Below are 17,406 nucleotides of genomic sequence, written 5' to 3'. Positions count from 1 at the left end.
TTATCAGATGGGTTCTCAATTGTCTTATGTTTTCTTCCTTATAGGTGTGTGTGACTAAACTATCTCCTATCCTTTATCTCTTTAGATTGTTAAAATGGTAAAATTACCTTTTAGTTTTACTCTTATAGTTAACGAAAGAGATTCTCCTCCCAATTCCCAAGGGTGAACCCTAGTTTAGCGGCGGAGTCGGTTCGCTAGTATCGGATCTGATTCTGCTCCGAACCATTTTAGGCTTTTAGCATTGAGCTCTGTTTACGATCGTCGGTTTCTTCCGCAACACGTTAAGCCAAGCGAAAACGCTAGTAGCAGTGGGGAAATGCGTCAGTCGGTCGCAGCGCATCGTAGCTTTAACTTGGTTCATTTCGTATCCTTTGACGAGCTCCTCAGTTTCCTGACGGGTAACCTTCTTATTCCACTGTACGATGAAATCTATATTCGAAAACTTGATTCGAATTCCAACGCTGAAACGTTATGTTGAGTTTATCAGGAGCAATGTGTTTATGGAGTTTCTGTGTAAAGCATGATTATACATGGAAACAATCGTAGATCTATCTTTTTCCCCCTGAAAATTAACGGAGGCAAAAGCCTGAGCAAAGTTCTCTTCTAGTATTTTATGTTTTTAATCTTTTTGAACTGGAAATCACGAGAGAGCATCTATAAGAGATATCTAGAGATTTGGTGGAACATGTCGTACTAGGTTTTTTGGTATTTTTTTCAAGTAAATTCTGCAAGTACGATATTTATAGGAAAACAAAAAATTCATTTATGTAAAGTATAACGTTAATCGTACCAGTGTTTATATATTTTATTCTTTTTCTTTAATTTTATTTAATAGGTCAAAAAGAGACGGTATCGGATTGTAAGTTGCTACTATATCTGTCTGATGCCTTGTTTTTCTATGGTTTTTTTCACGATAGTCTACCCAATCGGCTTTCTCAATCAATCCAAACCAGGACAATGTAGCAGCAAAAGAGGATATATATGTTGATTGTTGAGAATAGGAGACAGTTGAGTTAAGACTTTGGAAGGTATTGAGTGATTGAAATTGAATTATGTGAGTATGTGACTATAGAAGTCAGCTTTGGAACCAAAAGAATTTAAACTAAGTAGAACGAAAAACGTATGTGTAACTTTGGTTGTGATTAGATGGGTTATGAGGTGGTGAAACATGATGGAGATCCACAAAACGATTGTTTTATGTACATCCACTCAATTTAGAGATTGATATTTTCCAAAGAACTAAAATATTTTTTAGATGAAGCGGAGAGGTGTATATGGGGTATTGTGAGATTGAAGTATTCATGTAAAGCTCAAATGAAAGTTTTATAGGACCATAGTCTGATAAGCTATGTTGCATGGTGTGGAGTGTTGGGCTGTTAAGAAACATCATAAAGATAAACTCAATGTAGAGAAATGAGGATGCTAAGATGGATGAGTGGCAAAACTAGGAAGGATAAGGTAAGGAATATCATGTTGTAGCTGGTCTGAGAGTAGCTTCGATAAATGATAAGCTATGAGAAAGTTGATTAAGGTGGCACGACCATGCTAAAAGGAGGCCTTTAAATGTCCCTATATAGAGAAGTGATATAATCCAAATTGAGGGAATTAGAAGATCTGGGTATAACCTAGATAAGCTCGAGAGAAGTGGTGAGAAAGGATATGCATGGCTTAGGCCTTGTAAGTTGTATCTAGTATGGCTTCAAATAGACATAGTTGGAAAGTAAGGATCCATGTAGCCGGCCCTGTTTAATTGAGACAAGGCTTGTTGTTGTTGTTTATGTGGGTCAGGTCTAGGTCTCACTAACCCCTTGCTTGGTAGTCAGGATCCATTTCTGATGCTATTGATCTCCTCATGTGTGTGAATGATGGTCTTTTCTCTTACTCATTGGCTTGCTGTTGGTGGGGTTGATTGCATGATGGTTATGTTCTGATGTAGGACAGCTTAGTGTTTCAAAATATGGGGCTCAACAACAATAAAATGGTATTGGGGTAGAATTTGTTTGTTGCCACACGGATGATACCCACACAGCCCATGTATGCACCATGTATTTCAGCCGGTGGATCTAAAAAAGGGCATATGGAGCATACATGGGTGTGGAAAAAAGATTGCATGGGTATAGAGGAGGAGGTTTACAGACTTGGCATTGAACCAAGTATGACCTTGGATAGAGGCTACTGGAGGCAAAGATCCTTGTAGCAGATTCAGCTGAGATTCTCCCCAGTTGCTAGGCTGTACCTCTTCTCCCTTACATTCATCCTTTACTTTTCGTATTTCTTTCATCTTTTATCACTCGTTTGTCATTTTTGCATCTTCATCTATCATATATTTTCTCGTTCCTCCTTTCCCCATCTTTTCGTTCTTCTTTGTCATCCCAACTGCATTTTTCCGTGTGTTTTGTTTGGATCAGTGTAGCGAACCCCATTAAGTCAGCATAAGGCTGAGGTTTTTCTTTAGGGCGCTGTTGAGAAATAATATTGTCATGGAAGTGGAATATCAAGCACAATTTGATATAGAATTGGTGAGAAGAGAATTAGGACATATCTATTTCAGCAAGTAGAGCTCTTTCTGTTATAGAATATACTGATAAAAACTAGAATCAGTTATAATAGACACTGAATGAATATTGATAGTTGACTCACTTTTCATCAACATTGATTCAATCGTCTTAGGTTTAGCTAAAATATTAACAACCTCAGTAAGTGATATATACTTTGTATGGTTTATAGTGTATTAATTTATTTCTTGGGTTTTAGGTGGTAGAAGTAAGAACAACACAAAAATAGAGGGTATTGTATACTACCCTTTTTTCCCCCTCCTTTTCTGAAAATGGATCGAGAGTCTGAACTTATTGTTGCATAGCCTACCTACATGGGTGTTGGCGTTTATTTTAACTTTAAATGGTGATGTGTTTTTTATTCATTTTTCTTTACATGAATATATACAGGCAGTTGTGTTCATTAACTTCAAAAGATGGAAGCAGAAGATGCTCGTCGCAAGGCTGCGATTGCTGAACACATTAAAAAGCTTTTACAGCATAAAGAACTCGATTCTAGAGTTAGAGGAGGTCTGTGCAACATTGAAACAGAACACTTCGTCTTTTCTTTATCTTTCTTTCCTCTTCATTTTTCCATGCAGTGTTGCTTTTGACTTTCCGTATGCTCTTTCTGTCTTGCAGTGCTGTCACAATGTGCACACTGTAGAATATCTTATCTTTTTGTTTATATTTGTGACATTGGAGTAAATGGTCTTTAATTTTCATTAGTTGAAGCAAAGATTGTCTGTAATTGTACCCTTCTTTTCTGGTCTTAGGTAATGGTCTTAACTATAACTATATCCGGTGGTTGATGTCGCAGTATTGGTTTTCTCTCCAAACACCCCCCCCAAAAAAAAAGAAAAAAAAGAAAAAAAAGAAAGAAGAGAAATCCCCAGAAACACATTGTTTATCAGTTTGTTCCATTATTGATGTTTGGAGATTCAGAGTACTGTAGGCACATTTGTTCTGTAACTTTGTAACAGTCTATTTCTTTAGGTCAAGTATGTTTCTCTGTTGAACTACATCCTGAAGTATTTTAATGTTGCAAAGGAAAAGGATGCTGTGTGTGCCCTGATAGGAGGAAAACCACCTCTAGCTTCTGAATAATAGGGATAAAAAGGGAATAAAAGTGCTCAATTTTCTTGAAATTATTATGTGTTATTTTCAGTTTTACAAGGTTGGATTGGAAAAATGATAATTGGGTAAAATTGATAGAATTTGTGACAGCCAACTGAGATCTTATTAGTTGAGCAGCTTTAGTTTGTGTTATTTGTTCTTCAATAGTGATGATTGTTTTCATTGAAATCAGTTTTTTTTTTTTTTTTTTTTGGGGGGGGGGGGTGGGTGGGTGTGTGTTTGGGGGGAGATAGCTATATACCTTTTTTTTTTTGGATGAATAATAAAATTAAATTACTGGAAGCACAAGTACAATGGGTGTGTGTGTGTTTGGGGGGAGATAGCTATATACCTTAGTTTCTTATAACTTCAAATTTGCTTTGATGTTTCTTCTAGGCTCCAGATGTTTCCCCATCCCCTTGTTGAGGATATCCCCAAGGAGTCTGTGCCCCTTGATGCTAGAGGCTTTTGGCACCTAGACCCAAGAAAATAAATGCTATGAACTGTGTCATGAATGGTCTGTTGTCAATCTTCGTATTTGCTATTTCTCCTTCTGCTCTAATTTCCCCATAAATGTTGTGTGATACTATAATCAGTTAAATGGATGAAATGGTAGGTGTATGCTTTATGCACCACCCCTTCATCTTTTTGCTTTCTATCATACGTTCTCATATGTATTGAAACTGGAAATTTGCAGTGAGGGAGAACCTACGGAATGCAAAGAAGGAATTTGCTAAAACTGAAGATGATCTAAAGTCTCTGCAAAGTGTTGGACAGATTATAGGGGAAGTTCTGAGGCCTCGTGACAATGAGCACTGTAAGTACTTATTGTTTTTAGTATCTGTAGGGAATTGAGTAACTCAAATCTGCATTTCTTTTTCCCCTATACTGAAGTTATTTCTTTGAACAAGTCTTATTTTTTGAAGCCTATGCCAGGATCATTTGAAAACAAAGCCTATTATTACACAAAGAAGACACACACATGCACACACATAAATACAAAGCTCACATTCAGTGGATAGTTATCAAGGTTTAGCATGGTGAAATTGGACTCATGGAAAAATAAAGCATTGTAAACCCAGTAAAACTTCAAACCTTTGAAGCATGGTAGGATACAAATGATTGTCTGACATTACTAGCAAAAATGTTTTCACGTTAGGGGATGGTAAATGATTGAATTCGGCTGTGATATTTGACAGGTGGCTGGTCCTGAGTGTACCCTACTGTTCAATGGTAAAGTTCCACATCTGCTTTCCGTATGGCACATGCGGGTAGACTGTCATGATAGACATTAGACCATGTAAAGGACATTTTACTTATACGTTGATGTGTGATTTCGTTTTGTGGTGATGCTTTTCTTGCCACACAGAAACTTCCATGAGCACTTGAGTGAGTCCACGTGACTCCACACCAAATTTTAGTCGGAAACAAGAAGGAAGCCAAGAACACTGCCATTTTTTTTGTAATGGAATGTAATGGCATTTTTAGGTTTATGTCCCTTTGACCCCACTTCAGATCGCCATTATTTCCGAAGGAACTTTTATTGCCCAACCAAAAAAACAAAAAAAAAAAAAAAAAGAAAAAAAAAATTGCTGTGGTCGCCAAAGGATCTCAAACAGTTTGCAAAATGACTGAAGGAAATTTTGAACAAATTTGAAGAAAATTAGAAGTCTCTTTCAATAGATAAAAACAAAGCTTCCACTTGCCTTTCCTGATGTCTAGGAAGTGATGAGACATCAATATAATATAATCCTTGTGCTTATGGGACTAGTTTTTCTTACTTGTCTAAGTTGCATGGCTTGAGGAATTTGGAATTCATGGTTGTTAAATGTTTGTGTAAATCAAATTCACTCTTATTGTAGTCATAATAGTAGTTTCCAAAACCTTTTCTTTGGCAACTCTCTTATAGACATGTGTAATTGTTTATCAGCTTCAAGATCTACCAGAAAGAGCATCATAATTGTTACATAATATAAGTTTGCTACATATTGGTGTTTCTCCAAAATGACTTAATTGCAGGGCTAGAGCCCTTGGTGACTACTTTATTGAGGCTTTTGCGTAGATTTGTGTGCTGTACATACTCTTAAGCTTCCAGAACACCTAGGCCCTTATAATGTTCACTGAAATTTCAAGCAGCTGGCTACATGTTGGTTTTAATATGTCTGTTGTCTTCCTTTCTTATCCAGTCATAGTTAAAGCAAGTAGTGGTCCACGATATGTTGTTGGGTGTCGCAGTAAAGTGGATAAGGAGAAGCTGGCCGCTGGGACTAGAGTAGTTCTTGATATGACCACACTCACAATTATGCGGGCCCTTCCTCGTGAAGTAAGTATGATTTGACTTGACTTGTTTGAGCCTTATTAGATAATGAGAAGTGATGGTTGATGACATGATGCTGATTTGATGTGTTTAACTTCTCAATTAATCTTTTCTATGTAGTTATGGCGATGGGGTAGTTTTGTCCTATGCATCCTTAACCTATGGATTATCAGTGAACCTGTTTCCATAGGTTCTGGTGTGGGGATGAAGTACTGTTATATCAGAGAGTTCATGGAGATGGACGCAGGGACTTGTCCAAATTTTAATGAGGGTTACTGTGTCATATAAAAGGGGTTTGTATGAAAAAAGTGGGGACGATGGTAAATCCTACTTCTTCTTCACAGACATGTCCATAGGCCCTTGTGACAGCAATGGGGGTGGCATTGATGTATGCAATCCTTTCCTTACCCTATTAATCATTAGTGAACATATGTCCATTGGTTTTGGAATGGGGATGAAGTCCTGGTATGTCAGAAAGTTTGAGGAGATGGGCATTGGGACTTGTCCAAATAGTAATAAGGGTTACTGTGTCATTCAAAAGGAGTTTGTGTGAAAAAAGGGGGACAGTTGGTTAATCATATTATTCTTCACAGACATGTCCCAAGTCTCTGACATCAAGGTATCCGTTGAACTTGAATATCACCAAGGTCGTGCCAATACCCTGTTGCATGGATATAGGTACTCCCTGAGTAGATGAACTAGGTAATTAGGGTATTCATCCACTGATTTCTAGTATGGATTGTGGTTCGTCAGGCTATTTCTTATCTGACTGGTGTCATACCAAATCCTAGCCATTATGACCTGCTCCGATGTTTGATTGTTTTTACTTTTTTAACCCCCAAAAGGATGGAGGGAAAAATGGTTTTGGGGCTCACTGATGTGTAGATGCTAATGTTTGTTGTAGGTTGATCCAGTTGTTTATAACATGCTTCATGAAGATCCCGGCAATATTAGCTACTCTGCTGTGGGTGGATTGTCTGATCAGATCCGGGAACTGAGGGAGTCTATTGAGCTTCCTCTTATGAATCCTGAACTCTTCCTTAGAGTAGGGATCAAACCACCCAAGGTAATATCTGATCCCTATTAAGTTTTACTGGAATCTCCTATTGGAAATTTTACTTTTCTTTTTATTTGTTGCTAGAGAGATTTCAACTGTTTTTCATTCTGAAATTCACTGGTTTCAGGGTGTTCTCCTCTATGGACCTCCTGGAACAGGCAAGACACTGTTAGCCAGAGCCATTGCCAGTAATATAGATGCCAATTTCCTTAAGGTGGGGTAATTTATATATTTAAATATTGAATGAACAACTTGATCTGGTCATAAATATAGAAATTATTGAACATTCTGATCTAACTGCTCATAGGTTGTGTCAAGTGCTATAATTGATAAATACATAGGAGAGAGTGCAAGATTGATAAGGGAGATGTTTGGCTATGCGCGCGATCACCAAGTAAGAGTTCAAGTCCTGTGGGTTGTTTGCAATCTGAGTTATGGGAATTATTTGGGTCTCCTTTCATATGGTGTTTCCTGCAAATTGTCCAACATCTTGTTACCTTTTCTTCTTTGTTTATGTGTGTATAGCCTTGCATCATCTTTATGGATGAAATTGATGCAATTGGTGGCCGTCGATTTAGTGAAGGTACGAGTGCAGATCGTGAGATACAAAGGACACTGATGGAGCTTCTTAATCAGCTTGATGGGTTCGATCAGCTTGGAAAGGTATGCTTAGCTTCTAATTATCATGTTGACATGGATTTTAGCATGAGAAAGAGTTGTGTAGTATGCATGTATGATGAAATTCCACCGATCAGCAGCAGCCCCCTAACAATCCATCCGCTGGGGAAAAGTGCGTAATTGTCAAAGTGTGATCTGATGCAGTCGAGTGTTATCTATGTGCTTATTCTGTAAGCTGCCAGCCTTGATGGTCAAGGTGGCTAAGTATTAACTACCTTCCCCTGTTCTAACATCAAATTACATCATACCTTGTATCATTATGAAATGAATATGTGGAAAATCTTAGAATCATATCATAATATTTTATTAGTATCTTTAATCTAAGTAGATCAGATTGTAATATTTTATTAAAGGTATTTTTCTTATTGTATTTTTCTATTCTAGGTAGATTACTCATTTATTGCAATCTTCTATTCTAGGTAGATTTTTCATTTATTGTAATATTCTATTCTAGGTAGATTTCTCATTTATTGTAATCTTCTATTCTAGGTAGATTTCTCATTTATTCTAATCTTCTAGGTAGGATATTTTTTCCTATTATGTTGATAGTAACTGTATAGGATATCTTCCTATTTTGTAGATGGCAGCTGTATAGCTTCTTTCCTATTTCATAGGTAGTAGCTGTGTATATATTGATTGTAAAGTTCTGAATAATATACAGAAGAATCAAACACTTCAATTCCTATTTCGTCATGGCATCAGAGCCAATCAATCTTGGGATTGCTGTCCAGCTTTCAGGCCTTCATTGCCTTTAATCTCTGGTGTTTTTGCCACACAGAGATTATTCTTCCTTTGGCCTTTATCGCCATTCTTTATTCAGCTTTGTTCTGTTTTTTTTTTTTTGCTTGAAAAACATATTTTTTCTTTCTCCGTCTTGTCTGTCGTTCTACTGCATCTTTGGTTACTGCTTCACATACTATTTTTAAGCACCTACAAAGAGTATGTTAAAACCAAGAGAGGTTACTTCCGGGACTGCATTTGATTAGACAATCAAAAATCTGCAGAATGGAGAATTGTAGAATATTCAATGCCTACAGGCTCGATGGAAGAAATTATTTAAAATGGTCTCAACTCATTCGAACCATTCTGAAGGGCAAAGGAAAGATGAGCCACCTGACTGGAGATGGACCGAAACCAGGAGATCCAAAATATAAAGCATGGGACGAAGAAGATTCTATGATTATGGCATGGATGTGGAATTCTATGATTCCAGAAATCAGTGATACATGCATGTTCTTGGCAACTGCCAAAGACATCTTGGAGCTATCCAACAAACGTATTCTAAGGCGAGAAATGCGGCCCAAGTCTATGAGGTCAAGGTTAAAACAGTAGCAGCCAAACAAGGAAATAAAACAGTTACAGAATATGCCAACCAGTTGAAAGCTTTGTGGCAAGAGTTGGATCATTACCGAGTCATCAAGACGAAGTGCTCTGAGGATGCTGCAGTAGAAAGCAATATATTGAGTAAGATAGAGTCTATGATTTTTTGGTAGGGTTAAATCCTAAATTTGACCAAATAAGGGTTCAGATTCTTGGAAAACCAGATGTGCCGTGTTTCAATGAAGTTGTAGCATTGGTTTGAGGGGAAGAGAGCAGAAGAGGACTGATGTTAGAGCCTTCAAGTGTTGATAGTTCAACAATGGTATCTCAAGGAGGAGAGCATTCAACTCCCACAACTGACAAGGCATTTGCTGCTGTAAGTGAAAAAATTGGGCAATCCAAACAGCAAAACAGAGACAATCTATGGTGTACCTACTGCAAGAAAGCTCGTCACACACGGGAAAGATGCTGGAAACTTCATGGTAAACCTCCTAGCCGAGAGTGGGGGCACAAAGGAGAGCAATTTGAAAATAATGGTCAGGTGCATGTTACATCTGCACAGCAACCTGAAACCACTAATAAAGAGGTTGCTAGCCTTAATCAGGAGGACATAGAACGTGTAAAAACTCTTTTGAGCAACCTTAACAAAAAACCAAGTACATGTTCTTTGGCATATTTAGGTGAGTTTCCACTTTCTATTGGATTAAATGTCTCTAGTAATTCTTTTCTAAGCCCCTGGATCATAGATTCTGGTGCAACTGACCACATAACACACTCACCAAATATTTTCACCACATATTCTCCTTTCCAAGTAGTAGGAAGATAGCTACTGCTGATGGTTCGTCAACTACTGTGGTTGGAACTGGAAATATTGAGCTCAACTCAGCCCTCACCTTGAAAAATGTCCTACATGTTCCTAGACTATCTACAAATCTCATTATTGTGAAAAAACTCACGCAAGATTTACATTGTAATGTAGTCTTTCACCATAGTCATTGTGTATTTCAGGACAAAGATTCGGGGATGACGATTGAACATGCTAAAGAAAGGGATGGACTCTACTACCTTGAGGCACCAAGCCAATCACATGCTACTAATGGTAGTCCTTCTCAAACCAATAAAGAAAAAAATATGGCTTTACCATCACAGACTTGGACATCCTTCCTTTAGGGTAATCAGTCTTTGGTTTCCTTCTTTGTTTCAAGGCATACATGTTCATGAGTTTCATTGTGATGTGTGTGAACTTGCTAAACACAAGCGTGTACCACTTCCTTTAAGCAAGAAAAGAAGTTCCATCCCCTTTTATCTCATTCATAGTGATATTTGGGGTCCTTCTAGAGTTCCTAATGTTTTTGGGGCTAGGTGGTTCATGTCATTCATTGATGATTGCACTCGTGTCTCATGGATTTTTCTACTCAAAAACAAATCCGACGTTAGTTGTGTTCTTCCCAACTTCCATTCCATGGTTAAAAACCAATTTGGAGTTAGTATAAAAAGATTTAGATATGATAATGCCAAAGACTATTTCAATCAAATTCTAACTCCATTCTTTCAAAGGGAGGGAATTATACATGAGTCATCGTGCGTTGATACCCCACAACAAAACGGAGTAGCTGAACAGAAAAATGGCCACCTTCTTGATGTAACTAGAGCCTCCCTATTCCAATACATTGTGCCTAAGTCATTTGGGGGGAAAGCAGTCCTCACAGCAACTCATCTCATAAATTGGCTGCCTTCGAGAGTCTTAGGATTCAAGAGTCCAATGGATGTCCTTTCCCAGTTCTACCCAAACCTACAACGATAAATAACCTTGTTCCTCGAATTTTTGGGTGTGTCTCAGTTGTTCATATTCATGGACCACATCGGGGTAAATTAGATCCTAGAGCACTCAAATGTTTGTTTATAGGATATTCCTCCACTCAAAAGGGCTATAAGTGCTATCACCCTCCTTCAAAAAGGTTCTATGCTTCCATTGATGTCACTTTTCATCAACATAAGTCTTATTTTTCCACATCTCATCTTTAGGGGGAGCATTCAATAATGGAAGATAAGAATGGGAATTCCTTACTTGACTTAGAGTTCACTCCCAAATACTTCACTATGTCACTTGAGTCAAACTGTGAACAACCTAAACTTGTGTTAGACATACCTGTGTCAAACTGTGAACAACATGAACATATGTCAAACTTTGAAATGAAAGAGCCTATTTATGATATTGAGCATGTGAGATTTGGCAAAGGAAAGGTGTTCTCAAGGAAGAAGAATCTTGTTCCAGAATCAGTGCAAGTTCAAGACTCCAATCCAAATTCTGGAAATGAGGTACAAATTACTAATCCTTCACTACAAACCGAATCTGATGTGCCCACAGATAGTAATGAACTAGACCTTCCTATTGCCATTAGGAAAGGCACTAGAGAATGCACAACGAAACCCATGTACCCTCTTGCCCAATTCTTGTCCTTTAAACATTTTTCCCCATCTCATAGTGCCTTTCTGGTAAGTTTAAACACCATTGCCATTCCTAACAACTTATGTGAGGCTTTATCCAATAAGGAGTGGAAGCAAGCTATGAATGTGGAGATGGAAGCATTAGAAAGCAATGGAACCTGGGAACTTGTGAGGTTACTAGAAGGGAAGGGGTGCAAATGGGTCTATACATTGAAGTATTGAGCAGATGGATCTTTAGAAAGGTAAAAAGCAAGGTTGGTAGCCAAGGGCTACACCCAAACTTACGAGATTGACTACCTTGAAACATTTGCTCCAGTTGCAAAAATGAATACTATCAAAATCTTACTATCATTGGTGGCAAATTATGGTTGGGACTTGCAACAGTTTGATGTTAAAAATGCATTCTTGCATGGTGAACTAAAGGAGAAATTTACATGGAGGTTCCACCGGGTTATGAGAAGGATTTAGCTGCTAATACTGTATGCAAGTTAAAAAAGGCCTTATATGGACTCAAACAGTCACCGCGGGCATGGTTTGGCAGATTTACTAAAGTCATGATTAGTATGGGTTACAAGCAAAGTCAAGGAGACCATACATTGTTCATCAAGCACTCATCATCAGGGGGATTCACAACACTACTTGTGTATGTTGATGACATAATAGTGACAGGAAATGAAGAAAAAGAGAAACAAAATTTGACTCAATGCTTGGCTAAGGAATTTGAGATCAAGGCTTTAGGGAGATTAAAATACTTCCTTGGCATTGAAGTTGCTCACTCTCAACAAGGCATTTTCATCTCTCAACAAAAGTATATCACTGATCTCCTTAAAGAAATAGGAATGACCGCGTGTAAACCAGCAAGCACTCCAATAGATCCCAACAGTAAACTTGGGAATGCAGAAGAAGATGTTGTTGTGGATCGAGAGATGTACCAAAGACTAGTAGGAAGACTAATCTACTTGTCTCACACAAGGCCAGACATAGCATATGCAGTTAGTGTAATCAGCCAATTCATGCACAATCCAAAGGAAATTCACTTGCATGCAGCTCACCGTATGCTACAATATTTAAAAGGGACGCCAGGGAGAGGCCTTTTATTTAGAAGGAATAAAGGAATGATACTAAAAGCATACACTGATGCTGATTATGCAGGGTCAGCAGTAGATAGAAGGTCAACCACAGGATATTGCACCTTTCTTGGTGGCAATCTTGTGACATGGAGGAGCAAGAAGCAGAATGTTGTGGCCCGGTCAAGTGCAAAAGCCAAATTTCGTGCAATGGCTCAAGGAATATGTGAATTACTTTGGTTGAAGATTATCTTAGAAGACCTAAAGGTTGAATGGGGTGGACCAATGAGACTCTACTGTGACAACAAATCAGCAATCAATATAGCATATAACCCTGTTCAACATGATCGAACCAAGCACATTGAGATCGACAGACACTTCATCAAAGAGAAGTTGGATAGCGGACTGATTTGTACGCCGTATGTGTCTACATATAGTCAACTTGCTGATGTACTTACTAAAGGATTGAGCAGCTCAGCCTTTCAAAAATGCATATTCAAGCTGGGAATGGAGAATGCCTATTCACCAGCTTGAGGGGGAGTGTGGAAAATCTTAGAATCATATCATAATATTTTATTAGTATCTTTAGTCTAAGTAGATCAGATTGTAATATTTTATTACAGGTATTTTTCTTATTGTATTTTTCTATTCTAGGTAGATTACTCATTTATTGCAATTTTCTATTCTAGGTAGATTTCTCATTTATTGTGATCTTCTATTCTAGGTAGATTTCTCATTTATTCTAATCTTCTAGGTAGGAAATTTTTTCATATTCTGTAGATAGTAGCTGTATAGGATATCTTCCTATTTTGTAGATGGCAGCTGTATAGCTTCTTTCCTATTTCATAGGTAGCAGCTATGTACAAATTGATTGTAAAGTTCTGAATAATATACAGAATAATCAAACACTTCAATTCATATTTCGTCAGAATGTGTGCTGAAATTTGTGTGCAAATACCTTAATGAACTTGTTACTGGTACTTTTTAATGTGTTTTTAAGTAATACCAAAGCAGTTGCAGAGTTTCACCATCACACAAATGGCGACAGGTTAAAATGATTATGGCAACAAACAGGCCGGATGTCCTGGATCCTGCACTTCTCCGTCCAGGACGTCTAGACAGGAAAATTGAGATTCCATTGCCTAATGAGCAATCAAGAATGGAAATCCTAAAAATCCATGCTGCTGGAATCGCAAAACATGGTGAGATCGACTATGAGGCTGTAGTAAAACTTGCAGAGGTAAGTTGTGCTCTTCCTTATGTGGAGTCAATTGACATGATTCTGTGTGTTACTTTTCTTACTTTCAAAACAATATCTCTGCATCAACCGTGCAGGGTTTTAATGGGGCAGATCTTCGTAATGTCTGCACTGAAGCAGGGATGTCTGCAATTCGTGCGGAACGCGATTATGTTATGCATGAGGATTTTATGAAGGTACGTTGTTCTGTCTTTTGTAAGTCACAAACTTGAAACACATTCATGGAAAATTGTACACTTTGGTACTTTACCAATGGTTGTATTTGTCATTTTCTGATGGACAACCTTAAGCATAGATGAGCAGATCTAACCATTCCCAGTTCAGTGGTACTTCTGGGCTTCTTTATTAAGTTGTATTCGCTTAGACCAGATTGTAAGCAAACTAAGTATGAGTATCGAGCAATGATTAGAAAGATGGTTTTAAGGCCTCTGAAACGAATTGGAGAGGTGTTGAGATGCTAGAGGCACTAAAGATATGCATGGATTTGTTTATGATACATGCAAAACAGGTGTTTTCTGGTAGTGTGCTCCATAAATAAGAAATGAATGATGATATGCAACCAATGTCAGGTAAAAGTATTTAGATTCCAATAAGCAAAGAAAATTTTTGGGTAAAAGTATTTAGATTCCAGATTCAGTTAACCCCTCAAGGTCCAAAATAGGCAAGCAAGTACATGAATATAATTTTGAGTAATGTACACTGTAACCATAAAATACACACTAGTAAAATATCTAACAAAAACGAGAGTAGTATATAGAATCATACTTTTAGTAACAAGATGATACTTACATTGTATATCACAAATTGTTCAAGATGATTCAACTCTAGGTTAGCTTTCCAGTTTAGATGGCAAAGCGAGCAATAAAAGCCAAGGGTCAAGGAGGGGAAAAAAACAAGGGGGGGGGGTTGACACTAACCTACAGTTTTTATGTTTGGTATCCGTTTGGGTTTTAATGCAATTTTGTTTTGCTCGTGAATCATTCTTTCAAGATTCCCCCTTAGGGTTTTCTTTTGGTTGGGTTGGGGGAGACAAAGGGGGTGTTGGGGGGGGGGGGGGACGAGTGTTAGAATGAGCCTATACTTAAAGGTAACTGGGACTTTGGACTATTGGCATCTGTTGTGTTGAGGGTATTGGTTTGAATCAGTACTTTATCCGTTGATGTCATGACAAATTCTGCACTATCTTGATGCCATGATTGTGAAGATTTTTTGGTTGGTACGGTGTGCTCCGCCATGGTTTATCAAGGAAGCATGTTGTTGATCAAACATCTAACAGAGGGAAGTGGATCCAATTGATTTTTAGTGGATATGCAAGCGTTAATACATATATTTATTGGGATAGCCCTAAAAGGACTACAGTTCTGTTCTTGGACTGGTATAACCATACATGACAGACTTCTACTTATGAGTTATGATTTATAGGCTTGAGCTACCTCCCCATCATGCACTCTGACGTTTAAAGGTGTCATACTCCAATTCGCTTGGCCTAGAAGGGTGAATATAATCTGTTTTAGGAAATAGTGAATTATTAAAACATAATTTAAAGACCCATGTAGTTTCCAATATTGCTTACCTTCCTGATTACCTTAAGCTAATTCTGATTGAAATATTACCATCAGGGACTTGTTTATTTCATATCTTCCATGGTCCATCCCTCCTCCCTTTATTGCTGCCTTCTTATTAGTTCAAATCTGCTTAGCAAGAGTTCTTCCTGTAAACTGTTTTAGTTGTTCTGAATGTGTGAGGAAAGCTTTTCATCCTTTCTGTACTAGCCCATCTAGGGTGTGGGCAGACATATCTTTGTACTGAGTACTCTGCCTTTGGGATGGTTCTGGATTGGTAAATCTTGTGTGTGTGTGAAAAAGCATTCATAGGAGAACCTCCAATTTTCCAACCCCACTCAGTGTAATGTTACTGTCGTGACTCCTAGTTTGTTGCTTGCATGATTTCTAGGAGAACCTCTGACAAGAGGGCAAGTGTGTGAAACCAAAACGCTTGATTCGACCTCCTTTATATCCACATTGTTCTATTAAGGACTTGCTCCATAGATATCTAATCATCAATGATTTCTATTTCTGTGGCTCTGTGTGAACTTAACTGTACCTATCTGGCTGCCCCTCCCACCCCTGAAATCAAGATAATTCTTTTACTGTCCAAACTTCTTGTGGAAGACCCAAAGAAGTATAATTGCATTCATTTGTTATTCATCAATGCATTTCAATTCCATATCAAAAGGGGAATTTGCACTCTCAGCTGGACATACATAGGCCACCGTCAATTGAGGGATTGCGTCAGAGATTGATGACCCAATGTAGGGTGTATCATTTCATTTGGTTGTTTTTACTGATTAATCTTTTTGCCCTTGCCAGGCTGTGCGTAAGCTGAATGAAGCCAAGAAGCTTGAATCAAGTGCTCACTACAATGCAGACTTTGGGAAGGATTGAGACAAACCTGTGCCCGCTGTGGTAAAAACCAGGGATGCTGGCGTCTTTGTATACTCTTTCAGAAACGCCTCTCCAAAAGCTTTTCATTCGGGCTTTGGTGTCTGTCATTTGATTTATTCTTGCCATCAAATTCATTCTGAAAAAACTTGGAAGACTGTGACCCGAGTTAGTCAAGGAGGATTTAAGTATTACTCCATTAAAATTTGCTTTTCTTTCACCACGATTAGAAACCATTGGCCGTTCTACCAAAAAGGAAAAAGATTCGAAACCATTGGCCTTTCATTTCAGCCTTGGCGAAATCTTTCATTGTATTTTAGGCTATCATCTTTTGATCTTCATGAAATGTTAACGTAGAATCAAATCAAGCGATACTGGTTCAAAGCTCAATTCAGTCTCTGCCAATTTTGGGGAGGGAAACACGACTTGCGCTTTCAAGATGATCCATGATCGTGCCATGTGTTAAGGTTTTTTTTTTTTTGCTTATCTGAATCTAGGGATTTCAAATTTTTGCATTCATGAATTGGAAAATTTATACTTGTTGGTTGTAAAACATTTCTGAAAAAACATCTATGGAGTCGTGGTTCAAATGTTTAGCACTTTTATAGTGAGGGTGAAATTTTTGAATTTCAAATCTTATCCATAAATTTATTATATTCACGTTTTTAGTGTAAAAAAATGAATCTTTAGATTTCATGGATCTAAAGATTTCATACAATCAAATTGGTATAAATCTCTTATTTGTAAATCTAGAGATTTGAAATTTCTAGATTGATGTAATCAAATGGCCCTAAACCACTCTTGGGTAAAGTTTGAAATTCATAGACGGAGTAACCCAATAGAACTATATTTCAAGTCCATGATATATATATATATAAATATATAGATATATGTATATTTATATAGAACTATAACCCAATAGAACTATATTTCAAGTCCAATGGTTATATATAACTATAACCAAACTGGCCTTTAGAAAACAATCCAATGGTTATACTTCGGTGAACCAACTCCTCGTTACTATAGCCAATTGGATCTCATGAAATCAAACCATCGAAGCCAACCGGATTAGGTTTTCCCTGAAAACCCACCGTTTACTGAACTTACTGAAGCTACTTAATTTAAATCTAAGTTTTATTTGATTCTCTCGCAAGCTTCTTTCCCTGGAAA

The 17,406-nt window shown here is 37.7% G+C and overlaps 1 protein-coding gene across 1 annotated transcript; it reads left to right on the top strand.

Moving 5' to 3' along the window:
* The first annotated feature begins 137 nt into the window (after positions 1 to 137).
* LOC149009393 (26S proteasome regulatory subunit 10B homolog A-like) lies at positions 138 to 16,732 on the top strand. Its single transcript, XM_089164247.1, has 11 exons — positions 138 to 398; positions 2,946 to 3,065; positions 4,348 to 4,467; positions 5,837 to 5,973; positions 6,872 to 7,033; positions 7,152 to 7,238; positions 7,332 to 7,418; positions 7,550 to 7,687; positions 13,586 to 13,777; positions 13,873 to 13,971; positions 16,165 to 16,732. Exons 2-11 carry the CDS (start codon positions 2,972 to 2,974, stop codon positions 16,237 to 16,239), a joined length of 1,191 nt encoding a protein of 396 aa, XP_089020373.1. The 5' UTR covers positions 138 to 398; positions 2,946 to 2,971; the 3' UTR covers positions 16,240 to 16,732.
* Positions 16,733 to 17,406: the final 674 nt, after the last annotated feature.

The sequence above is a fragment of the Hakea prostrata genome, chromosome 7, assembly GCF_041222555.1.
Source record: "Hakea prostrata isolate BN-2017 chromosome 7, UWA_Hpros_2, whole genome shotgun sequence".
In the NCBI taxonomy this organism is placed as follows: domain Eukaryota; kingdom Viridiplantae; phylum Streptophyta; class Magnoliopsida; order Proteales; family Proteaceae; genus Hakea; species Hakea prostrata.
Note: the sequence above shows the minus strand (reverse complement) of the source record. Positions and strands in the feature narration are given on the sequence as shown.

Excerpts from the sequence above, each read along its gene's own strand:
- LOC149009393 (XM_089164247.1), top strand. The coding sequence starts at position 2,972 with ATGGAAGCAGAAGATGCTCGTCGCAAGGCTGCGATTGCTGAACACATT. Across the intron at positions 4,468-5,836 it reads GCCTCGTGACAATGAGCACT|TCATAGTTAAAGCAAGTAGT; the intron begins GTAAGTACTTAT and ends TTTCTTATCCAG. Across the intron at positions 7,239-7,331 it reads TAGATGCCAATTTCCTTAAG|GTTGTGTCAAGTGCTATAAT; the intron begins GTGGGGTAATTT and ends AACTGCTCATAG.